At 37.3% G+C, this 26,335-nt stretch overlaps 1 protein-coding gene across 1 annotated transcript in view; it reads left to right on the top strand.

Annotated features, from left to right (window-relative positions):
* Window positions 1-15,014, top strand: part of LOC100921839 (myosin-16) — an 88,431-nt gene extending 73,417 nt beyond the window's left edge. The window contains exons 35-44 of the mRNA XM_003761564.2: window positions 561-777; window positions 2,874-3,010; window positions 3,117-3,220; window positions 4,544-4,736; window positions 6,092-6,295; window positions 7,861-7,986; window positions 8,994-9,164; window positions 10,413-10,613; window positions 11,268-11,497; window positions 14,962-15,014. Coding sequence (XP_003761612.1) covers window positions 561-777; window positions 2,874-3,010; window positions 3,117-3,220; window positions 4,544-4,736; window positions 6,092-6,295; window positions 7,861-7,986; window positions 8,994-9,164; window positions 10,413-10,613; window positions 11,268-11,468 — 1,554 coding nt within the window. The 3' untranslated portion in view covers window positions 11,469-11,497; window positions 14,962-15,014. The remainder of the gene's footprint in view (window positions 1-560; window positions 778-2,873; window positions 3,011-3,116; window positions 3,221-4,543; window positions 4,737-6,091; window positions 6,296-7,860; window positions 7,987-8,993; window positions 9,165-10,412; window positions 10,614-11,267; window positions 11,498-14,961) is intronic.
* Window positions 15,015-26,335: the final 11,321 nt, after the last annotated feature.

The raw sequence follows: 26,335 nt of genomic DNA, 5'->3' as shown, positions 1-26,335 counted from the left end.
CATGCATATTGATGAAGAGATCAATGAACAAACACTTATTAAGTGCCTACTATGTGTCCTGCATGCACTGTGGTAGATATTAGGGATAAAAAATAGAGAATGAAATCATACTTATTCTCAAGGAATTTATTAATAATACATATTATCACACTATGGGAAAGTGAGAGTTGAGAAATTGGGTTGTTTGTCTTAGGGGAAAATTATTGTATTCTCATTCAAAAAATTACCATTGTCACAAGAGATATAATGGTTTCTTATGCTGTAGGTAGTGATGTGCTGGTAAACATTTAATAACCAGCTTTGTGAAAATGCATGACACACTTATTAACATTTTCACTGTTATTTTCTTTAGTGTATAAACCAACAAAAGAGTAAATCAAGTCCTGATTTAAAGGATTTGGTGATTTCTAGCATGTAAATGCTAACAAAGAAAATTTAATCATTGGCTGTCACTAACCAGTATAATGTGGCTCCAGCACATCCTCTCCCTGGCTATAGATCCCCATGTAGTCATCATATAAGCAAAACCTAACAGTACAATACAACCTTCATTTCTCTAGGCCAATGCTGCTGCTGCTGCCCTGGACAAGAAGCAAAGGATCTTTGATAAAATGCTGGCTGAATGGCAGCAGAAATGTGAAGAGCTGCAGGTTGAGGTGGACAGCTCCCAGAAGGAGTGTCGCATGTACATGACAGAGAGCTTCAAGATAAAAACTGCCTATGAAGAATCCATAGAGCACCTGGAATCTGTGAAGAAAGAGAACAAAACTCTTCAAGGCAAGGCCCAAAGCACCCTAGGAGGGACTTATAGAAAGGAGCATGGGCAAGGGAGGGAAGTGGGGAAAAGGGAGAGGGTGCATCAGGGACCATGAGCTGGCAGAATGCTGAATGCTCTGGGATAAATCCTGTCCTCCAGAGAGTTTCAGTTTTTTCAGGCTTAATGACATCAGCTTGCTTTACATTCTATAATTAGGGTTTAGTACCTTCTACTGGGTCTCTATTTGAAGGAGGAAAGGGGACTTTAAGGTACAACTATAACATAATACCTTTTTTTGCAAGGCAATTGAGATTAAATGACTTGCCTAGGGTCACACAGCTAGTATATCTGAGGCCATATTTAAATTCAGATTCCCCTGACTTCAGGGCTAGTACTCTATCCACTGTTCCATATAGCTGCCCCCAGAGAGATTCTTATTTTACCACGGTGACATAGTAAGTTACCAGAGTAGGAGCTGAACTCAGGTCTTCCAGTCTCCATTACACCAAAACTCTTTTTATGATTCTGCCCTATTTAACATAATGAGGTAGCTGGATTTCTCAATGGATAGAACAATGGGCTTAGAGTCAGGAAGACTCATTTTCCCCCGAGTTCAAATTCTACCTTGAATATCTGTGTTTCCCTGGGCAAGACACTGAATCCTTTTTGCCTCATTTTTTTCATCTATAAAATGAGTTGGACAAAGAAATAGCAAACCACTTCAGTATCTTTGTCAAAAAAATCCCAAATGGGGTCATAAAGAGTTACATTTGACTGAATAACAATTTTAACATAATGCATCAAATGCTATTGCAACAAGCTTTAAAATAATATTTAAGTTTTTCCATTCCATTGGAATTTTGCCTTGGTGAATATTGTTTAAGCAAGGGCTCCCATGAAGTATCAGAAACACTGAATTCAAATCTTTTATTCAAGACCAATGACAAATGCTCCTTCCATTTTATCATTGTATCTGTAAAACAGTACATGATATAGATCAACAACATATGCACGAAGATCTACAGAGATCCTGGAATTATATGGATAAACACCAAAAGTTTATTGGTTTTGCTCCCTAAAAATTTTCTTATGTTCACAATTAAATAAATGAATACATTGTTTTAAAAAGAAATTTTTAGGCCATAGCAAAATCCAACATGACCTAAGAATTAAGATATTTTCTTAAAATGCACTAAAATGACATTTGATCTATTGTGTTAAATACACCAATATAGAGGGAGTCTTCTGAAGTTAGCTTCAAAGTTATCAATTTCTATTGATCCCACAGACTCACATATAATAAGGTTTTCCAGCAAAGGAAGATCAGAGTGGCATCCTTATTATCTCTGTTTGATGATGAACTTCAACACAGTTATCCTTTCTAATAATAATGACAATAGGCAACTCACTTTGATACCTTAAGAATCCATGATTGCACCATGATGAGTGCTCTTCTTTAATAGAGGATCTTTGTGAGTTGCCAGGTCTCCAAGGAAATCATCATCTGGCTAATGTTCTGACCATAGGATTCTCTGATCTAGATTAATCTGCTCATTGGTAAAATGATGGGGTTTGACTAGATGATAGTCAAATCCCTCTGTCTCTGGATCAATAAGCTTATGACAATCTGTAGTTCATGCCCTCTAGGAAGCTTTCCCATCTTTGGAGTCACCATGATACACTGGAAGAGTCAAAACACCTTGGGTTCAATTCCCGATTCTGCTACTTATTGCTCTCTGCGACAATGAACAAGTAACTGTATGATGTATGATCCTTTAACAATCTATTGTCCCCATAGGAAGCATTTTCATCTTGGAAGTCAAACTTTGAGGTTAGAGGGAAAGAGGTCAAAACCCATTTCTGCTACTTACTGCCTGAATGACTACAGATAAGTCAGTTAACATCCCTGAGCCTCAGGTTGGACTAGATGGTCTCTGAAGTCCCTTCCAGCTGTGGATCTATAATCTTATGATGGAATCTGTTCGAGCTTTTCCTCCCAACAGGAACAGAGATCCATAGAAAGGATATTATCATGCATGTTGAGCAAAATGAATTCTTTGAAGATCAAGGCTATACCAACCACCAATAGTCTCAATGATGATAATATTTTTTGCAGAGGAGATCAAAGACTTAATTGACCAGCTGGGTGAGGGAGGACGGAGTGTACATGAGCTTCAGAAGTTGAAGAAGAAATTAGAGATTGAGAAGGAAGAGTTACAGGTGGCCCTAGAAGAAGCTGAATCTTCTCTGGAGGTAATCATTCAGGCAGTTTTTCTTCATGCTGAGTCTCAGGAACTGGCAGCCAGAGACTAATTAATTCCCTGCTCCATAATGACTGATAATGTATATTTTCTGATAGGTGGAAGAAAGTAAAGTTATACGTATTCAGTTGGAATTGGCTCAAGTCAAAGCTGACATTGATAGGAGAATTCATGAGAAGGAAGAAGAATTTGAAGCTACGAGGTAAGGGGGATGCATAGGATGTAAGATAGATTGTTTAAAGCAATTCCACTGAGGGAAAATTTGTCTTTTCCTTTCCTCATGGGAAAAGGACTAACTTTGGCTAAAATTAAATATTGCTTTTGATTTGGGAATAGTTCACTTTAATTCAGTGACCCAAGAATGTGGTTTTCCTGTTTTAAGAAATTTCTGGATGTGTTCCTAGTACGTTTTTTTAGTTTACAGAAAATAGATGTTGTGATTTGGAGAAGAATACTGCTTTCCAAGTTGTCCACATTGGAATGCTGTCTTACTTGCTTGACTAGCAGCCAGAGGAACAGTTCGGCCAGGGATTTCTGCTTTTCTTAAGTTGCAACATGCTATTTGTTATATTTTGTAACCCCACCCTATCCTATCACTTACAAACAAAAGTCCCCCTTATCCCTTGTCAAAGTGCTATCTTTATAGCTATTGTGAGAGATGGCTTTGGGGCCATGAGGTATATCCTAGACATCCACTCAGGTCCATGGCAGGGTACATTAGGTTTTTTTCTCTTTTTTTTCTTTTCCTTTTTTCCAAAGGATTCAAAATATATAACAAGTGATCAGTTCAAGAAAGTACATATATTAGGAGAAGAAATAATATTCATGAGTATCTATCTTTATACTGCCTTATAAATTATTTTTTTTGTTCTCTGCTGAACACATTTTTAACTTTATTCTTTTTTTCTACCTTTTATCCCTGCTACACCCCCAAGCAGGCTATAGTTAAGAAATGATATATTTATGTATACATATGATACATACACACATACATCATCACACCACCTACACATACGTCTTTCTTATCCCTGCTAACTCTTTGCTTTAACTCTGCTCCTTAACATGCCTTGATATTACTTAACCTCCCCCTACTCATGGATCCTTCCCTTGTCTTTTTCCCTCATTCCTTACTTCCCTGTCTGCCCATCCCTCCTCCCCTTATTTCCTTCTAGGTTTTGGAGAGTGCTATATCCTTTATAGTATATGTTATGTTATAGACCTGACCAGTTTGAAGCTGGGTATTCTTTCATTCTTTTCTCCCCCAATTAATCATCAAGATATGTGAGAAGCGGGGGCAGCTAGTATAAAGCACCAGCCCTGAAGTCAGGAGGATCTGAGTTCAAAACTGGTCTCAGACACTTAATACTTCCTAGCTGTGTGACCCTTGGCAAGTCACTTAACCCCAAATGCCTTGCAAAAAAAAAAAAAAAAAAAAGTATATGGGAGGTCTGTTCTTCTGGAGGGATCTAGTTTACAGAGGCTTGCAGCCTAGAACTGGACTAGCTGTTCTTATTTAAATGGGCAGGAAGAATCACCAACGTGCCATTGAGTCCCTGCAAGCTAGCCTGGAGGCTGAGGCAAAGGGACGAGCTGAGGCTCTCCGACTCAAAAAGAAGATGGAGACAGATCTGAATGAAATGGAAATCCAACTGGATCATGCTAACAAAAACAATAGTGAGCTTGTCAAGACATTGAAAAGGCTACAGCAACAAATCAAGGTACTTGTGGAGAGGAGGAGGAGCTGGAGGGCAAGGAGGACCAAGGGCTATCTAGAACTGAGGGATAACGCAGTCTTCAGGTAGATTGTCTCATCATGGATTAGAAATCTCGGAATGTTGACTCAACCAGATCAAAGTAGTAGGTCCTGGGCCTTCCTGATTCCATCTGTCCATCTATAATCCAACTATTCTTTCCTTCCGACCTCTTCATTCCCCCATCCCTCCCAAAAGTTTACAAAGCACGAGCCTGTGCATGAGGTTTTTGTTAGGAGAAAAGATAACTCTAATAAATAATTTTCTATGGTTAGGAAGATTTGAACACAAAGACCTGTGTAAGGCACATGGGGAATGATTGTAGCCATCCTGAGAAATCAAGGAAGACCTCCTGGAGGAAATAGCATTTATGTTGGTCTTTAAAGAATGGAGAGTAACAAAGAGGGTCAAGAAAGGGATCTCAAAGGTCATCTGTTCCAACCTCATTTATTTTACTGTTAAGCAAACTAAGGTCCAGTAGATAGAATGACAAGACATGAACTCAAGTCCTTTAATTCCAAAATGAGTGCCCTTTCTATTGTGCCACACTGTCTCCCAGTCCCTATTGTTGTGGTTAATAATTGAGGAAACAATCTGAGATATATAATTAGCAAAAAAGCCATAAAAAAGAGGTCAATGGATTCCCCAGGCAGTCCAAAGACTCTGAATATGGAGTGAAATGGATTTTTATATATTAAAAACAATCAATTAATTATAATTGATTATACCAATTAATTATAAGAAAACAGGATGTAAGCCAAGTTACAAAATTAGGTTATCCAATTTCTAACTGGAGGAAAAATTAGGAGCTTCCCAAATTTGGAATGGGTTGGAAGCATGATTTTCAGTCAAGTTGGGAAGGGGACAAATGGGTTTTAGAATTTTTCACTTACCAGAATTGAGAGATGCTGATTAATTGTATCTACCTGTATTTATAAAATAATAGATGGCTTATATTACATACTTTCCTATGGATGATTTGCAGAAAAATAATAAGATGGAGGAGAATACATATGGTATTCTATTTATGGATGGAATTCATAGATGGAATAGATGGAATCTATTTATGAAATAGAATCTATTTGGTCCTCTTGATTTCCACACCAAACTAACTGTTATATAACTGACCTTTATTCCATCTTGTAAATCGTACAATGCCTGGCACATACTAGACATTTAATAAGTTGCTCAATGGATTAATTGACTAATTCCAGACAGGAAGAACAGCAAGAACAAAGGAATAGAGATGGGAAGGTAGGGTGAGTTTGGAGTAGGTATGAACAGAGAATTGTCCAATATTCATGCCCCCTTTCCTCTTGCAGGATCTCCAGATCCAAATGGATGAAGATGCTCGGCAGCATGAGGAACTTCGGGAACAGTATAATCTTCAGGAACGCCGCCTTAGCCTCTTGCAGACAGAACTGGAAGAAGTTCGGTCTAGCTTGGAAGGCAGCGAGCGATCTAGAAAAATGCTAGAACAGGAGGTGGTTGAGATCACTGAGAGACACAATGAAGTCAACATTCAGGTTAGCAAATGTATCTTTGCCTCTGTCTGGTCCAATTTACACAGGGCTGGTGGGACTGTGATAATCTTCCAAATCCAAGGGTTCTTACTGAAAGCCCAGAGTATTTATCAAATAGTCTTATATCTTGCTTAGACTACTCTTAGTTCAGATGTTGCTCTAAAAAATCTAGGAGTTTAAAACAAAACAACCCCCTCCAAACCTCCTCCTCATATAGGATTAGAAATTGGAAGGCATCTAAACCAAGCCTCTTAATTTTACATATGAGGAAACTGAGACCAAGAGACATTCAGAGCCTTGCTCATGAGTACATAAGTAGTGAGGTATAAAATTGGGATCTGAATTCAAGTCCTCAGAGGCAAATTCAACACTCACCTTTACTCCATGATGTTGCCTCACTCAATCTCCAAAAAACAACCCTCCCTATTTCTCCAGTCTTCTTAAATTTTACTGCCTGCTGTGTATCCTACAATCTAGCCATACTGGCCTTCCTATTCCTTACATGGGACATTCCATCTTCCAATGCAGTTCCTTTGGATTGGCTGTTCTCCAAAAGTGAACATCCCTGCCCTCTGAATTCTTTGATTTCCTTCAGCAGTCAGCTCAAATCTCACTTTCTGCTTGAGGTCATTTTTTAGTCCCTTCCTCCCTCTTGCTCTCCCAGGCTTTTCCTCTGAGATTGTTGTTGTTTTTAAGTCATTTCAACCATTTCTGACTCTCTGATTCCATTTGAGGTTTTCTTGGCAAAAAAAAAAAAAAATGCTAGAGTGGTTTGTTATTTCTCCCTCCAGCTCATTTTACAGATAAGGAAACTGAGGCAAATAGGGTTAAGTGACTTGCCAGAGTCATACATTTAGTAAGTGTCTGAGGCCAATTTGAATTCAAAAAGATGAATCTTCCTGATCCCACAACCAACACTCTACCCATTTCACCACCTAGCTGCCCTCAGAGATGACTTTCCATTTATTCTGCATATATTTTATTTATGCAGTTATTTACATGTTCTCTCCATCCCCATTAGAATGTAAACTTCTTCACAACATAGTATTTTTCCCTTTGTTGTGTTTGCTTGCTTGTTTTTTTCTCTCATTTTTTTCATTTTTGATCTGATTTGTCTTGTACAGCATGATAGATGTGGAAATATGTTTAGAAGAATTACACACATTTAACTGATATTGGATTATTTTCTATCTGGGGCAGGGGAATATGGAACACAAAGTTCTGAATGTTGAAAATTATCTGCATATATTTTGAAAAATAAAAAGCTATTATTAAAAAAAAAAAAAAGAATGTAAGCTCCTTGAGATCAGGGGCTGTGTTTTCTCCTCTCTTTGTACCCTCTGATCTGAGCACAGTGCCTGGCACATAGTAAATATTTCATAAATGTTGAAGGCTAACTAATCAAGTTTCAAGTGGCTGTCCATTGGACAACACTAGAGAATACTCGAAAGTATCCAAAATAGCCCTCTATCTATGTTAAGCCAGATTTGTCTCCTCTCCTACCCCCTAGAGTGAAATATAGAAGGGTCCTCTAGGACTCTATGTCAATACTGTCTTTTCTCCTTTAGAACCAAAGTCTGCTGGTGGTCAAGCGTAAACTGGAATCAGATATCCAGCGCATCTCCAACGAACATGAGGAGCTCATCAGTGAATTCCGTACGGCCGATGAAAGAGCCAAGAAAGCTATGACTGATGTAAGTCCTTTCCCCCTTCCTTTTGCCACTGAGAGGGATACTTGGGCCCTCTTGATTGTGGGATCCTTAGAGATGGAAAAGACTTTAGAAATTGCCTTATCCTGCCCTCTCATTTTGCAGTTGAGGAAGATGAAGCCCAAATAAGTTAAATGATTTGTGCATGGTCATACAGTTGGCGACAGAAATGGAATTTGAAAGCAGGCTGGTCAGTTTACATTTGGCAGTCTTTCACCAGTGCCACTTTGTCTGCAAAGGACAATTAATTGAAGACAGGATAGGAACCAGGAACAAAGTCAGCTGCGCCCAATCCAGATAGGCAGTGCCAGATTGGATCTGATTTCAAAGTTTTAATGTCACTTGCTGCCCAAACTACAATATAAGGCACATAGCATGTGGACTCAGTAGCAACATGAGATAGGACCTAACCTGATTAAAAATACCCACTTGTGAACAGCATCTGTACATCATGATGATTGCATCAGGGAGGATCCCTAAGACTAATATATACTGAGCATCAGAATTTCTCCACTTCCTATAACTTTCATCCTATTCCCAATATTTGCTTCTTACCCCTTTGCTGAAGCAGTTGGGGTTAAGTGACTTGCCCAGAGTCACACAGCCAGGAAATATTAAGTATCTGAGGCCAAATTTGAACTCAGGTCCTCCTGAGTTCAAGGCTGGTGCTCTGTCCACTGCACCACCTAGCTGCTCCATGCTTCTTATCCCTTTGATCAAAGATTCTCTCCTGTATTCATCACTCCCACCAAATAATGACCAATCTCTGCTTCTACCAAATCAATTGTACATTAGCATCCTTGGCACTCCTCAAGTACTCTATGGAAATGCTCTTGAGCCATCCTATACAACTGGAAATGCCATTCTAGCTAAGGATTGAGCACCTGGTCATTCAGTTCCTCAAGATCAATCATGTCCAAGTCTTTCAGCATCTAAAGTCCAGAACAAATTGCCTCACTTTACTTTGTGCTATGTTCCTTTCTCCTCCCAAGGCTGCTCGCATGGCAGAAGAACTCCGTCAAGAGCAGGATCACTGCATGCACCTGGAGAAAATAAAAAAGAACCATGAGCTCACCATCAAGGACTTGCAAGCTAAGATGGAAGAAGCTGAACAACTGGCTCTAAAAGGTGGAAAGCGCACAATCATGAAACTGGAAGCCAAGGTAAGGGAAGTCCAAGGTCTGCCAAGCATTTCTCAGCACATCTAACTGCGACTTTACTAAACTGTCTATAAAATGGAAAGGAAGGAAGGAAAGAAGGAGAGAGAAGGAAGGGAGAGAGATATGAGAGAAGAGAAGAAAGGAAGAAAGATGTAGAAGGAAGAGATGAAAGGAAAGAAGAAAAGAATGATGGGAAGGAAAGGAGGGGGAGAAGAAAGGAAGGCAGGAAGAAAAGAAGGAAGGAAAGAAAGAAGGGGGAGGGGGAAGGGAAGAAGGAAGGAAAGAAAGAAGGATGAAAGGAAAGAAGGAAAAAAAGAAAAAAGAGGGAGGGAAGGAAGGAATTAATTTGGCTGGGAAAAGAATGCCTTTTGCCAAAAATGTGTTCTGAGTTTGGACATGAAATGAAAATTGCAGGTGTTAAAGAAAGTGACATTGAGGAGTCAGGTTTAATTTCTTTCTTGAAAGGTTTTCTGTCTTCCTCTCTGTGCCCTAGAACAAGAAGCTATAAAATACCCTATTATCCATTCACCTAGAATGCTCTTAGCCCCATTATTGTATTTTTTCTACTAGATTTTCATTTAGCTTCCAAATATCCTTTCTCTTCCTTATCATTCTTATTCCCATATGTCCATAAGAATAACTTCTTAGTCCCATCCCCCCCTAGTGCTTTGCAGTTTGAAAACTCCTCTCTCTCCTCCTCCTTAATTGTCCCTTCTCTCTGTCTCTTTCTCTGTCTTTCTTGTCTTCATTTTCCCCCTCTCCATATCTCTCTGATTCTCTTTTATTCTTTTTCTCTCTTTCTTTCCCTTCTTATATTTCCCCCTTCCTCTCTCTCTTTCTCTTGCTTTCACTTTCTTTGCTCTCTCTCCATTTCTCTTTCTTCTCTGCCTCCTTTTCTCTTCTCTGTCTCTGTCTCTCTCCCTCCACATTTCACACACATAGTTACATAGCTTGTGGGCAGCTGGTTATGTACATGTTGCCTCCCCCACAAAAATATGAGCTGATGGCAAGGGCAGTGTTTTTGCTCTTCCTTGCATCTCCAGACCTTAGTACAGTGTCTGGTACCCAACAAATACTTAATAAATAAATACTTGGTGAAATGCTTATTGTTACACCAATTTTTTCCCAAGGCCACTGTATTGTTAAGATTCCCCCTACTATAACTGCATCCTAAAAAAAAAAAACAAAAAACTGTTTCTGGTTTACTGAGATGCATTTTTCTCCCCCTTCAACCTTCTCCCTATGCCTCAGATTAAGGAACTGGAAACTGAACTAGACTCAGAACAGAAACGCCACGTTGAGACAGTCAAAATCCTGCGTAAAAATGAACGTCGCCTCAAAGAGCTGGTCTTCCAGACAGATGAAGATCATAAGACCAACCAGCGCATGCAAGAGCTGGTGGAGAAGCTTCAGAACAAACTGAAGGTCTACAAGAGACAAATTGACGAGGCAGTAAGTGTCCTGGGAGTCCTCCCCTTGTCTTCCCTTCTCACGCCCTTTCCCACTGAACAGCCTCTCAAAAGAAGGAAGCCAAAGTGTGGTCCCAACTCTTGTGTTACCCTAGTCTCGTGATGGGAGGAAAGCATTCAACCAGAAGACTATTTCTGGAACCATTGTTATAACTGGCTCTGCAACTCTAAGGGGCGGTTATGTGGTGGGAAATGCTAACAGACAGCACACATTGTACCCTTAGAGATAAGAACATGTTAAAAAACAAGAATCACCCCTTAAGAATTCCTTGTAGTAACTAAGCCATGGAATGGTTTCAAATTCAGGGAATATTTTTGCTCCCTTTAACTTGATGTCATGACATTCATGACCTCCTTGGCTCCCTCTGCCTACCTAAACACACATACAACACACACACACACACACACACACACACACACACACACTACAGAAGATTTATCCACAGCTTGCCATCACACTGAAGTCTACCAGTCATCAACTGGCCATGTAAAAAATTTGAAATCAGAGCTCCTGGGAATGAAGTTTTTTTTTTCCATCCTCTTACAAGTGCCAAAATAATTTCTAAACTAAAATTACATTGGGGACTTTTACAGTAGAACTATAAGACTGGTTCTGTTTCTCAATCTTCCTCTGTAGGAAGAACAGGCCAACCAGACTTTGGCCAGGTACCGGAAGACTGTGCATGAGCTGGATGATGCTGAGGAAAGGGCAGGGATGGCTGAGACAGCCCTGAACAAGCTCCGTACTCGACACCGTGTAGCTGGCAAAGGAATCACATCAGTGGAGATAATCCAAGTGTCTAAGACTGGTTCCTCAAAAACACTTTCTGAGGAATGAGATTCATCCGTGCTGGACATCTAGAGCTGGTAGGTTCTGGTCTACCTATCTTGCACTTTAAGCAGAGATAATGGAAAAGGATGGGGATGTTTGCCCTTTGTAAAGGGGAGGAAGTTATTGCATTCTCCTCCTCTTTGCTGTTTCCCATGGCATCTTTTACTCTACTTGTCCTATACTAAGCATTTAATAAATGCTGAGAAATTATTTTAGATTTTTCACCTCAAAAATCAGGGAAGTTTATAAATAGAGAAGGTATTTACTAAGTTCTTACTATGTGCCAGGTACTATTCTAAGCAGGATTTAAGTATTAAAAAGACCCAAGACAGTCCTTATGCTTAAAGAACTTACATTCTAATAGGGGAAGATAAAACATAAAGGGACCTGGAAAGAGGGGATCAGGCTAGTGGAGGGGAAAGCAATCTAGAGCCAAAGAGTCAAACCTGAGGCCCCAGGGACTGCAAGGGGCCCACAAAACTCTCAAGTATAGCCTGAACCAGATTAGAATGGAAATGGAGAACAATCATGTTGAAATTATTGATAATATATACAAAAATATAATTTATTGTAATTATAACATTTAAATAAATATTAAATACATTTAAATAAAACATAAAACATATGTAATGTTAATTTGTGGTTTTCTAAGTCAATCTGGACAATTAGATGGCACAGCAGATAGAGTACTGAGCCTGGAGTCAGGAAAAATTGAGTTCAATCTGGCCTCCGGTACCTACTGTGTGACACTAGACATGTCACTTAACCTTATTTGTGAGGGGCAGCTAGGTAGTGAAGTGGATAGAACACCACCCCTGAAGTCAGGAAGACTTGAGTTCAAATCTGGTCTCAGACACTTAACACGTCCTAGCTGTGTAACCCTGGGCAAGTCACTTAACTCCAACTGCCTCAGAAAAAACAAAAAAACAAACCTTATTTGCTTTAGTTTCCTCATCTGTAAAATGAGCTGGAGAAAGAAATGGCAAACAACTCAATATCAAATTAATAGAATTGAAGTTAATGTATGATAGTCTCTTTTTGGAGTAATCCTGGAAGGAAATTTTCTAAGTTGAAATTTGACCTGTCATAACTTAGTCATGCAGATATCATGTAACACCTACAATAGAACTGGCAAGATTCACTTTAGTCAATCGTGATTTCATTTCCTTTTATCTACTTTTTTGCAAGTAACCTCCTAATGGTCTACCTTCCTCTAATCTCTTCCCCTCTCCAATCCATCTCATACAACACTGCCAGATTGTTGTTTGTTATTCAGTTGTTTTCAGGGTTTTTTGTAACTCAAACCCTATTTGGGATTTTCTTGGCAAAGATACTGGAGCAGTTTGCCATTTACAGTTGAAGAAACTGAGGCAAATGGGGTTAAGTGATTTGCCTAGGGTAACACAGCCAGTAAGTGCCTAAGATTAGATTTAAACTCAAGTACTCCTGACCTCAAAGTTGGTGTTCTCTCCACTGCACCACCTAGTTGTCCCTCTGAATGGGCAATTCCATAAAAATCTATTCCTTGTTTTTGCTTTTTATTTTCTGACTTGACTTATGATTACATCAATGGAGGGAGCTCTACCATTTCCCTCTACCAATGCAGTTGGCACTATGCTTACTATTGACCTATTGCTTTGTCAAAAAAAAGAAAAAGAATTGCTCATTCATTTTTCACCCAGTCCCCACGATGGGCAAGGACACATGACTAAAAGACAGTTGGCTGGGGCTAAGCGTATAATCTGTATACATAGAGCAGAGCAAAAATGAAATTTCCCACTTTTCTTGTGGGAACATTGAAGCTATAACTTAGCATCAGTAGTGGTACAAGCCAAATAATTATACAACAATCAATCAACAAACATCTATTAAGTACCTACTATAACCCAGGTGTTGTGCCAGATGCTGGGGATAAAATTATAGAGAATGAAACAATCCCTTCTCACAAAAAACTTACATTCAAATGGGAGAGGGTGTGTGTGTGTGTGTGTGTATACACAAGTATATTTTGGAGATATGAGGGTTGGGTCACACAAATTTTTTTATTTCCCAGTGCATATAAAACCTATGTTTATAAAACCTTTACTATTGCCTCTTAAGTAGGCAATAGTTTTATGTTTTAAAAAACAATTTATTTCTAAAAATGCTAACCATCATCTTCAGTGAATCAATATTTTTTGCATCTGGAGGATCTTGCCTCAATGTTGATGGCTGCTGACTGATCAGGTTGGTGGTTACTGAAGGTTGGGATGCCTGTGGCAATTTCTTAAAATAAGACAAAAATAAAGTTTGCTATACTGATCGACTTTCTTTCATAAAAACTTTCTCTGTGGCATGCAATACTGTTTGATAACATTTTATTCATAATAGAATCTCCTTCAAAATTAGTCCTCTCAAATCCTGCTGATGCTTTATCAACTAAGTTTATGTAATATTCTTCAATTTTGCTGTTTCTCAGGGAAGAGGGGGGCCTGAGGAGAGGGAGAGAGATGGAGAACAGGCAGTGGGTGGCAGAGTCAGAACACATCCAATGTTTATCAATTAACTTTGCCATCTTCTATGGGCATGGTTCTTGATACTCCAAAACAATGACAATAATAACATTACTTATCACTGATCATAGATCACTATAACAAAAATAACAATATGAAAAAGTATGAAATATTTTGAGAATTACCAAAATGTGACAGAGAGAAATACGAGGTAAGCACAAAAATGGCACTAATAGACTTGCTCCATGGAGGGTTGCCATAAATCTTCAATTAATAACAACAACAAAAATCCACAACCACATTTGTGACATACAAAGCAAAGCACAATAAAATGAGGTGTGCTTGTACACATGCACACACAAATATATACATATACATATATGCATATATATGTGATATATAAATTTATGTATCTATGTATATACACACAGCATATATATCATTTATATATATATTTGTTCACTGACAAAATTTAGTTTATAAGGGCTAAGTTAGATGGAAGAATGCTGTGCTCACTATGATGGATATTTTTTTCTTTTTTAAACATAAACATTCATTTGAAATCCATTGGTGGAACATAATCCAATGCAGTTTCTTTTCCTGGTACAGAAAAGTAGTACACCAACTGCAAATGAGCAGCATGATTTACACCTACGGGTTCCCCCACAGGCACATTATCTGTGTTTACTTTAATCCCAGAGGGCCGTACTTTCACACTTGGGCAGGCTCCTGATACAGCTCCCTATCCAACTCCCAGAAATTGCAGAACAAACAGGTCCCACCCACACTTACAATAAAGGTGTCACCATGCTACAGTAATGGCATTCACAATTTTTAGGCAAGGGTGTGATAAGGTGTGACTATAAGGCGTCCATTAAGAAGAAGGTGGCTGTGGAAAAACCTGTGTGGGGAGCTTGCCATTTTGGGGATCTGGGTAGTAGAAATGATAGAGAAGAGAGAAATTACAGTTCATTTGCATTTTCTCATGCTCCCTTTTCTCATTTCAGGGTGACACAGAGATCAACAGCAGCCCATTAGATGGAAGAAATAATGAAAAAAAGAAAACTGGGTCTATTAAGAAGATGGATATTATGCAAAGAAAAGGCAGAACAAGATAGGAACTGAAAAATAAAGATAGTTATGAATAAATGAACTAAGAGGTTTAAACATCCAGACTTGGCAAGGCCTATAATCAAAGTTCCTTTCTGAGACCCTGTATCATATAAAAACAATGGGCCTGTTTTTCAGTGAGATCTTCTTACATGCTCATGTCAAGGACGGAACATGTAATATATTTGTGTGAGCCCGGCTGTCTTCTCTCTGTAAATAATTTCTCATTTGGACAATCTTGATGCTTAGTCCTAATGAGTTTAAATAAAAATAATATCAACAAAAAGTTTCATGGATATTCTTTTGTTTTTCACCAAATAGTTTGGTTTCTTCCCTTTAAAAAAAATCTCTCTAATTCTAAAAGGGATTTATAAACAAATGAAGAACAAAAAGAAAAAAATTTATCCAATTTTAGAGAAATTTTACATGTGGTTAATACACAATATTAGACCTCTGTCATCTCACAAGCTTTGCTTCTATTGTAAATGATTTTAAAATAATATAAGATAGGAAAAATTTTGCATCCAATTAGTATACCCAATTCATAAGCTAAAGGGCTAAGAAATATTCCCCAAATTGACAGAACTATTCAGTTTTGTGTATTTTTAAGAGCACATATTAAATGTCTACAGATTGCCAGTTGATAGGGAACTGGTCTCAAAGTTAGGGTGACCTGAATTCGAGTTCTTATTTTGCCATAGACTGGCTGTATGATCCTGGGCAAATCATTTAACATTTCTTAATGTCTTCTGCAACTCTCTAAGGTTCTAAATTGCAAAGAAAATATTTGATCTGCACTGATATAGAACATTTTCCCTTCTGGAACTTGTCTTTTACCAATGACGTTACAGATGCTCTTTCTCTCTTTCTCTCTTCCTCCAAGGAGGAAGAATGTTTAGTAGAACTAGAACATTGAAAATGGAGTTTTTCCTTTCGGATTCTTTGGGAACTTCTGAACCCCATACTCTACTGGGGCCACTTTTAGCTTTGTACATATATGAGTCTATTGCCCTCTACTGGTCGGGGACCCACAAAGATATTATTGGAGATAAAGTAAACTAAAGATGGTGAGCCTGTTCATGCAAGAAATCTCAGGAAGGCATATTAGTATAATCTAATTAGTGAAATTGGGTCTTTTATAAAAAAAAAAAATTCCCCAAGAGATTTGTAGCAGTTTCCTCCGGAAAAGAGACTTTGGTGGCACCAGCCTGGCAAATTTACAAAATTCAATTCATCTTCTTCATCAGTAACTATTAATGTTTGCAACTCACTTTACACTCATTTCATTTTTGGTCCTCACAAAAACCCTGTGAGGTAGGTGCTATTATTATCCCCATTTAATAGATGGGAAACTGAGGCAGAGGTTATATGACTTGTCCAAAGTCATACAAGTTACTAAGTGTCTGAGACAGAATTTGAAAACAAATTTTATCAAATCTAAATCTGGCCCTCTATCCACCATGGCACCTTGCTGTCCCATAAATATAGTAAGGACTTACTAGATACCACACTAAGTTCTAGAAATACAAAGATAGGAAATAAAAAGAAAACAATCCCTGCCCTCAAGGAACTTAAATTCTACTGAATTTACTGGAGAACACATCTAAGTAAAGACATTATATACAGAGGCATATATAGTTGTAAATTCAGAAAGAAAAGCAAGCCACTTTGTAAAGAAGGATCTTTATAAAGTTCTTTTTCACCTCTGGCTTCTTTGAATCCCTTATGCACTTCAAAACTCGAGGTCCAGCTCATCCATTAGGTCTTTCTTGATGCTTCCTATCAACAATTATTTGCCTTTCCTTTCCCAACGTCCTTAGAAATGATTTATTTTGTATATATTTCTTATTTTTCTGGGTACATATGGTTTGCTCAGTAGAATATAAGTTTCTTGATGACGGACTCTCTCTCATTTTTTTGTTTCCAAGTCCAGAACCTAGCCCAGTGCTTGCTTGCTCTGCATTGCATGAAGGGCTTAAATTTCATAATTTTTCCTGAAAGTAAACTTCATTGCAACATACAGTCCATAGTGTAGGCCTTTGAACTTATCTAGGAAGATGAGGAAGATATTATTGATCTACCATTAGCAGTGTTTTGTTTTTCTGGGAAACCAAAGGTATGGAGAAAGGTTACCCATTTTCTCCCCTGCTTCACATTTTAGCTAAAGGTGTATAGCAGAATGCTTGGATGGTTGGAAGTAAAAACTATAGGTATATAAAAAGTGTTAATAATTAGCACAAGTTGGACATCAAGGATGTAGCTTGTGCACCCTATTCAACTAAAGAGATCCTTTGCTACCTAACCTTAATCCCTGAATGTGTACCATCTCAGTCAAACAGAGACCTACTAAAGTCTTTAGCTTAAAAAGGCCAGCGTCTCCCATTGCATCCAGGGCCATCTCCAGTCATCCTGATTTAGAACTTACCACTGAATGGCTCTGGAGGGAAAAGTGAGGCAGGTGACCTTGCACAGCCCTCCCTTACTCAAATCCAATTTACTTGCATGTCACGGCATCATCTCCCTAATGTCGTGATCCTCTTTGATAATGAAGGACAAACAACAATAACAATTAGACCCCAAACTAGTGGTACAATGTTAATTCCAGGAAAATGCATGTTTTGGGGAGGGTAGGATTGCTTTTGTTTTGCTCTTTAGCTCAGTTCTTGGTACATAAGATATGGACTTAATTTGTGATTTCACAAGAATAAAGAATACCTGCAAAAGGAAATTCGCTTTACTGATTCAGGTCATCATTTTTGCTGCAACTTATACTCTTAAGAGACCTGCCTAGAGTAGTGAGAGGTTAAATGAGTTGCTTAGAATAATTGAGCCAATATGTCTCAGGGATGGACAGAGTTTCCTTTTTATAAGACTAGATCTCTTTCCTTTATGTAATGCTGCTTTTCTGCTTGGCACATAGTAGGTGCCTTATAAATGTTTGTTGAATGAAAGATTATATAATAGTAGTCTTAATACTTTGATTAGCCATAATAGTTTAGGGCATGTTTCTCAGCCTCCTGGGCTTACAAATGATATTGAATTTGAGATGTTATGAAATCTACTGCTTCCTTTTCCTTTTCCTAGCACAAAGCCCTGTTGATTGCTATGTAGAAATCATATTTGTAAATTAAATCAGGCATGGAGGCATTTTTTTATGCCACTTAGATTTTATGCTGCCTAGGGAATGTGTTCCAGGAGTGATGAAGGCTGATGGGGCATATAAGACCACATCCAGCCTTACTAGGGACATAATCATTTAAGATTCTAATTCACTATTATCCTGAATGATGAAGGATAAGCCTAAGAGACCACAAAAAGCAACTTATCTCTAGAGTATTTGCTAACTATACTTCTTAACTTTCCTTCAGAGACTGTTTCCTCAACAGGGTCTTGCTAAGATCTTCATTTGTGACATGAAATGATAGGAGAGGCACAAATTTATTTCCATTAAGTACAAAGTAAGCATTAAAATGAGTATGTCAACCTAAGTTAGGCCCTATCTTCAAACAGTATCCAAGTTCTTCACCCCAAGATGAAAAAAGCCCTGGTAGATAGCCTCTTGCATGTTTTTAGAATTAAAATTTAAGTCATGGATAGCATGAAAGGGGCACCCTTTAAAGTGCTTGACACATAGAAACACTTAATAAATGCTTTTTCCCCATTCCATCGATTCACCCAACTACCATCTTCAGAGTAAGAAGGCAAATGCCATTTTTTACCTGCCACCTGTAATATGCTCACATCTCTCCAAATACAAAGTTGACATATGATACATATGAGAATTTGATGTGCTTTTTATATGCTATATTTGCTTCTAAATGAGAATTCAGGATTTTGAGAGATAAAAGGACTACCTGAGAAGTATATTTATACCATGATGACTTCCAGACAAAAATACAATTTCACTTCAATTCAACTGAGCATCATTAAACACCTACTATAGTAGGTAGACTAGAGAAACAAGAGTCTAAAAAATTTCTGCTCTCATCTCATTCCATATTCTACCGGATGAAACATTATATATATAAAGCTAAGTAAATGAAAAGTAATTAGGGATTGAGGGAGAATACCAATGCATTATGTAGGAAGTGGCCCTTGACTTGAGCCTTGAAGAAAGCTAATGGATAGAAATGAAGAGGGCCTGTCACTGACTAGTATCATCCCTATTTAGGAAATAAGCATGCATCTAGTAGCCTCTAAGAGTGTACTTTATTGGAATTCTCAAAAAAAACCTCAAAACTAAACAAAAACAAACTGCAATGTTTCAATTCATCTCTAACTCAATCCTTTCCATCTGAATCTAAGACTTCTTTGGACTGAATTTGCGATTTTATACAACTCTTCTGAAATGTAATTTTAGCAACTGAGTTTCAAAGAAATAACATCAAAGTTCTCACTAGAAGATGAGAAAATCCCTGATAGACAGCCTCTCAATAACCTGTCATTATAAGAGTTACTGTTCATTTCAGACCCAAATTTGCCTCCAACCCACACAGACCTCAGGGTTTCAAGCCCTTTCATCCTTGCAGATCAAGGCATCTGCCAAACTGATTCATGATCCTGAGGTTAGAGAAAATATTATTTGTGCCACCAAATGAATTTAAAAGAAAGGGAAAGAGCCATTTTCCCCATCAGGCAGGCCCATTTAGTTTGACCTTATCGTTCTTACAGCAAGCATTAATAGAGGCTCCAGAGGGAAATGGGAAATTGCTGATGCACTGAATTGCACAAAATTCTGTCTATATAGAATCTTTTGTCTGGAGCTTCATCTGGCAATAACCTTATGCTCCAAATTATAAAAATTATCATTGCTTATTAATATGTACTAATCTACTACTTTTAGTCCTGAACAGAGGCCCTGTCTTCGAGTCAGAGGAATTTGAGTTCAGGAATTGCCTCTGACCTATGTTAGTTATGTGATCATAGGCAAGTGACTTAAAGAGTTACTTCCTCAAATACTTCTCTAAAATGTGCCCACAAAGATGAAATCATGGGTCTGGACAGAAACCATATATTTTGAGATTTTAATCCTTTTTATTTCAAGAGTATATACCTTTGAAAATATCAGTCTGTTCATTCTTACCTTTGAAGTAGGTAAACAGCAAATGTTACTGGCTCATTTTGAGAGTGATTCTGAGGGATACTGAAATTAAATAATTGATGATACAAATGAAATCATTTAACATAATAATAATAATTAATAATAGGTTTTATTTATATGGCATCTACTCTGTGCCAGGCACTGTGCTAGATGCTTTACAATTATTATTTTGTTTAATCCTATAACAATCTTGAAAAATAATTGTTATTTTGTAGTTGAGGAAAATGACTTGATCAGGGTCACACAGCTAGTGAGTGTCTGAGACTAAATTTGAACTCAGCTCTTCCTGACTTTAGGACCAACACCTTATTTAATGAAACACTTATAAATGAATATTTTCTTGGAAGATCTAGCAAGAACAAAGTATAAATATTTCCTCTAATACCTCAGCAGCATACTGGGTTCTATGCCTGGATCTCTGGGGACTTGTAGCCTCAGCTTAACTCAGTTCTCATACAATAGAGGTAGGGAACAGGCCATGAAAAGCCTGAAAAATCATTTGCATAATCAACTACAGGTGATGATGAGCTGAAAGCTAAGTAGTACAACCTCCCACTGCTTGACTTCTATAAGTTGATAATTTTGTTTGGTACCCGAATGATGTTACAAATATCCAAATGCCCTTGGCAGAAAAAAGGTTTCCTAACCCTGTCATATAGTATTGGCCCCTCCAAGTTCACATATAAAGAATACATCTCTGTCAAATGAGTCCTTCTCTCAGATACTGCTGGACCAGGGCCGCAAAATCACTCTTTGTTTCTTGGGACATCAGTGCTTCATTGGATCTAGAACATGGACTCTGGGATGTGATCTCCAGACCCTTTGAACTACCAAGGTCAGAGATTCCAATCTACTACACTTTAAAAGAAAGAGAATAAAGGCTGAGACCAGACAGAAGTCTGTTTCTTTGGAACATGTGGTCTCAGAAGGAATAAGGCCCTACAAGCCTTTATTCTTGTTATATTTCTTTCATCAGTTGTTGTGGCCAGCAAAAAGGATAGAAGCAAGAGATATATGTTGGAAACTGGCAAGGACTCTGTGAGTCTCTCCACAACCAATCACTACATGGTGAGCACCCTGGAACCCATTGTAGATTGAAACTCTATTTCTCTCTGGGCTCTACTCCTATTTCTCTAGAATTCTTTCTCCACTATAACTCAACAATTTTATTATCCTGGAAGATCATGCCAGCCCTGCAGCCCCTTTCTCTGATTGGTCAGTTCCTCCTGGAAACTCCATTTTAAGGAAAGTTTCCAGGTCAATCATGTTCACTCCTTCATTCCTCTCTAGAGGCCAAGTCTAGCTGGACTTCTTTCACTCCCATGCTCCCAAATTGGTGCCTTTCCAGCTTACCTTTAGCTTCTTTTTATGAGCTTAAAGTCAGAGAAATTCCCAGCCAGTTCTCTAAAATGTGCCCACAAAGATGGAATTAGATTATAAACTCCCTTTAGACTATGACTGTCTTTTTCTTAGCTTATATTTCTATTTCCATAACTTAGAACAATACTAGGCATATAATACTTACTTAACAAATGCTTGTTGAACCCTTTGATCCAGCAGTGTCACTACTGGACCAATATCCCAAAGAGAACATAAAAGAGAGAAAAGGACCCACATGAGCAAAAATGTTTCTAGCAGCCCTTTATGTAGTGGCAGGGAATGAAAATTTAATGGACTCTCATCCGTTGGGGAATGGCTGAATAAGTTATGGTACATGAATAATGGAATATTGTTGTTCTATAAGAAATGATCGGCAGGATGATTTCAGAAAATCCTGGAAAGACTTACATGAACTGATGCTAAGAGAAGTGAGCAGAACCAAGAGAACATTGTTCACAAAACCAACAAGATTATGTGATGATCAACTGTGATGGACTTGCCTCTTTTCAACAATGAGGCTCATTTCAAGGCAATTCCAAAAATCTTGTGATGGAATGTGCCATCCATATCTAGAGAGAAAATTAAGGAGATTGAATGTGGTTCAAAGCATAGTATTTTTACCTCTTTTGTTGTTGTGGGTTTGTTTTTTTTCTTTCTCTTGTTTTTGATCTTATTTTTTTTTTTTTGTACTGCATGATGAATGTGGAAATATTTTTAGAAGAATTGCACATATTTAACCTATATCAGATTGCTTACTGTCTTGAGGAAGAAGGGAGGGAGAAAGGAAGAAAATTTTGGAACAAAATTTTGCAAAGATGAATGTTGAGAACTATCTTTGCATGCATTTGGAAAAATAAAATACTATTAAAAAAATAAATGCTTGTTGACTTGCCTTGATTGTCTATGCTTGCTCCACATTTTTTCCAAAGCATGTTCCTTATACATCATGATTCAGGAAGTAGGCTTTCAAGACTTTCTATGTGGGGAATTTGCATTATTCAAATAAAGTGATGGTTGTCCACACATGCACAGGACCTGGTTACCTCTATATCTGATTTTTCTATGGAGAAACAATACTAAGAAAAAGCTTTTGTTGGTCAAAGGATAGAAACAGTCAGTTCTCAGAGGAATAAATCCAAGTTCTTATCAAGCTACATAAAATTGCTTCAAATCATTAATGAACAGAAAATGCAGATTAAAGCAATTTAGATGTTCCACCTCATGCTCATTACATTAGCAAAATTAACAAAAAGAGAAGAGGACAAATGCTGGAGTAGTTATGGGAAAACAGACACACTCCTAGTCAGTCAACAATTGGCCAGCAAGTATTTATTAAATATGTACCAGGTGTCAAGCACTGGGCTTGGGGGATACAAATATAAAGAATGAAACAATTCGTATTTGCAAGGAGTTTGCACTCTAATAAAGGAAATAAAATATACACATATATGTATATATAGATATACATATATAGAATCACATATATATTTAACTACTTTGTATACATTTGTATTTAAATATAGATACATATAGTGTTAACATAAAAGAATAAGTACAAATATATACAAAATAACTAGATGCAAATTAACTTGGAAGAGATAATACTAGCAATTAGATCAGGAAAGGCTCCTTGTAGAAATGGTACTTGAACTGCATCTTAAAAGAAGAGAAGGTCTCTGAGATAGAATTATGGAGGCAATGCATTCTAGGCACGAAGAAGAGTCAATATAAAAGTACAGAGATGGGAATTGAATGTTATATGTGAGGAAGAGAGAGAAGGCTAGTTTTACTGGATCACAGAGTACACAAGAAGTAATATCCAATTTGGATGGAAAGAAAGATTAAGGTCAGAGCTAGGTGTAGTTTAAAAACTAGATGGAGCTTAAAAACTAAACAACAGAGTTTATTTTTGATCCTAGAGGCAATAGGGAACAACCAGAGTTCGTTTTGTAGGGAAGCTACATAGTCACATAGGTGTTTAAGGAAAATTACTTGAGCAGGAATAGGTGAGATGATTTGGAGTGGAGAGAGACATGAGACAAGGAGACCAATGGAGGAGCTGCTGCAATAATCTAGGCAAGAGATGATGAAGGCCAAACTAGGATGGTAATTGAATGAAGAGAGAAAAGGGGATGGATGTAAAGATATTGTGGAAGTAGAAATGAAAAAAAACATGTTGACTGATTGGATCTGTGAGGTGATGGAATATAAATAGAGAGTTCAGGATGATGTAAAGGTCATAAACTTGGGTGATTGGAAGGTGGTGGCTTTTACCAGAAATATTCCATAGTGACCATATCTCTTGTCGCCACACGTAATACTGTCTCCTTCAATTCATACTTGTGGGTTTGGTTCCCCCAAGATGGACAAAGTCCAAGTCATTCTCTGTTCTCTCTATAGCTTATGAACTCCCACCCATGTATATCTACCTTCAATAGTCAGTCACAGGAAACTCTTTGCTCAAAGCAAAGGCACTTACTGACAATGCAGTACAAAACATGTACCCCCAAACTTGGGGTGTATTCTTCCACAAATACACAAAGCTTCAAATGTTAGAGTAAGTATATAAAATATATTAATATATATGTGGAATTTACATATATAGTATGTATAGTATATAATATAGTGAATATACATAATATATGTAAGGAATTTACATAACCAAGGCAACTTACAACTCTGCATTGCAATGTTGTTTCTCTGCTCATAATATACTCATGCTTCTCTCTCTGGGCACAGTGAATCAGTCAGGTAGGTCTGTCAACTTGATTCTAAATCTGGACTCTTTGGGCCTGTTTTCTATTTTACACAGTGTGTCCTAATGGGTATATGGTTCGAAGTAAGAAACCATAGTAATGCAGAATATTGGAAATTCGCACCCTCTTCTCTATTATCTTTTCCTGAACTATGGAAGAGATACAAAGGGAAAAGTAAAAATTCTATCTCTTTTTTTTCTATATTCTTTTTTAAAATTTATTTTTATTTTTAATTTGTGGAATAAAACAAGCATTTTCATAACATAGTACAATAAAAAAGATAATGGCCCATGAACCTGAAAATCTGCTATGCACAACTTGCTATTTCTTTCCAACATATAGCAAAACTATTATGTAAATTTCTTTTTTTTTACTTCCTTCCTCCCCACCTGAGAGATGGCTACGTGTGTGTCAGTATGTAAAATTATTCTATACATAATTCTATTTATCAGTTCTTTCTCTGGATGCAGACAGCATCGTCTTCATATGCCCTTTGTAGTTAATTTGAGTATTTGTATTGGGCAATACAATTTATTCTCTCAAAGTTGCTCTTAAAACAATATTGCTCTTACTACGTACAATGTTCTCTTGGTTTTATTTATTTCATTCAAACCTTTTTTTTTTTTTTTTTTTTTTTGGTGAGACAATTGGAATGAAACAACTTGGGTCACACAGCTAGTATGCATTAAGTGTCTGAGGTGGCATTTGAACTCATGTTACTTCCGACTCCAAGGCCCATGCTCTACTATGCCATCTAGCTGCCCTCTCATACAAGTTTTTCCATGGTTTTCTGAAATCACTGAGCTCATCATTTCTTGTAACATAATAGTATTCCATCACAATCATATACACAACTTGTTCAGGCATTTCCCAACTAATGAGCATTCCTATAATTTCCAGTTCTTTGCTACTACAAAGAGAACTGCTATAAACATTTTTAGAAAATATAGATTCTTTTCCTTGTTCCATAAACAACTTTGAAAACAGACCAAAAAGTGGTATTGCTAGGTCAAAGGGTATAGATAGTTTAATAACTCTTTGGATATAATTCCAGATTGTTCTCCAAAATGATCAAATCTAATAGATTTGGCTCTTCTCAACAATGTGGTGATTCAAAGAAATTTCAATAGACCTTGGATAGAAAATGCCATCTTTATCCAGAGAGAGAACTATGGAGACAATGTAGATTAAAGCATGATATTTTCACTTTTTTGTTTGTTTTGTTTTTCTTTCTCATGGTTTTTTTCCTTTTTGATATTACTTTTCTTGCCCTAGAAATAAGTTTAAAAGAATTGAATATATTTAACCTATATTAGATTGCTTCCTGTCTTGGGAAGGAGGGAGGTAAGGAAGGGAGAGAGAAAAATTTGAAAAACAAAGTCTTACAAAAATGAATGTTGAAAACTGTCTTTATATGTATTTGAAAAAATAAAATACTATTGAGAAAAAACAAACAAGCAAAACAAAACAAAAGCAAAATGGGTGGATCATTTTACAATTTCACCAACACTGAAAAGATTCTCTTTCAAAAATTATTCTTCCAAAACTAGCTATTTCTTCAATGATCAGACATGATCCTTCTCAGAAACTGATCAGACCTTTTAAGATCTACCAGGAGTGCAGTCCTTCAAGCATCCACTGGATACCCTGTAATTCTACCTAATAGATTAAAAGTTTCTTCTCAACTCCTAATAGATAATAAAGTGAAAATACCTTTTATATTTCCTTTACAGTATCCCATCAAATCTGAAAAGAATGAACCGTTTATAAAGTGATTCATAAGTGATATATTCCCAATTTCCTACTCTTACATTCGCCGGTGTGTGATTCAAGATTGCATGCTTTGAATGAACCATTTAAAATCTAAATGAGGCAAAACTATAACACTTCATTGTTTCTATTACCAGCTCCTTACCTATTGTCATTTAATCAAGTGGATTGGAGAAACTCAATTGATCAGAATTCCCCTGAACAATTCCATATACACACGACTGACTGAAAGTTGTAGATAAAACAAGATTTTACTTTTACTTT

This window comes from Sarcophilus harrisii, chromosome 1 (assembly GCF_902635505.1).
Source record: "Sarcophilus harrisii chromosome 1, mSarHar1.11, whole genome shotgun sequence".
In the NCBI taxonomy this organism is placed as follows: Eukaryota; Metazoa; Chordata; class Mammalia; order Dasyuromorphia; family Dasyuridae; genus Sarcophilus; species Sarcophilus harrisii.
The sequence above is the reverse complement of the archived record's forward strand: the minus strand, read 5'-3'. Positions and strand labels throughout refer to the sequence as shown.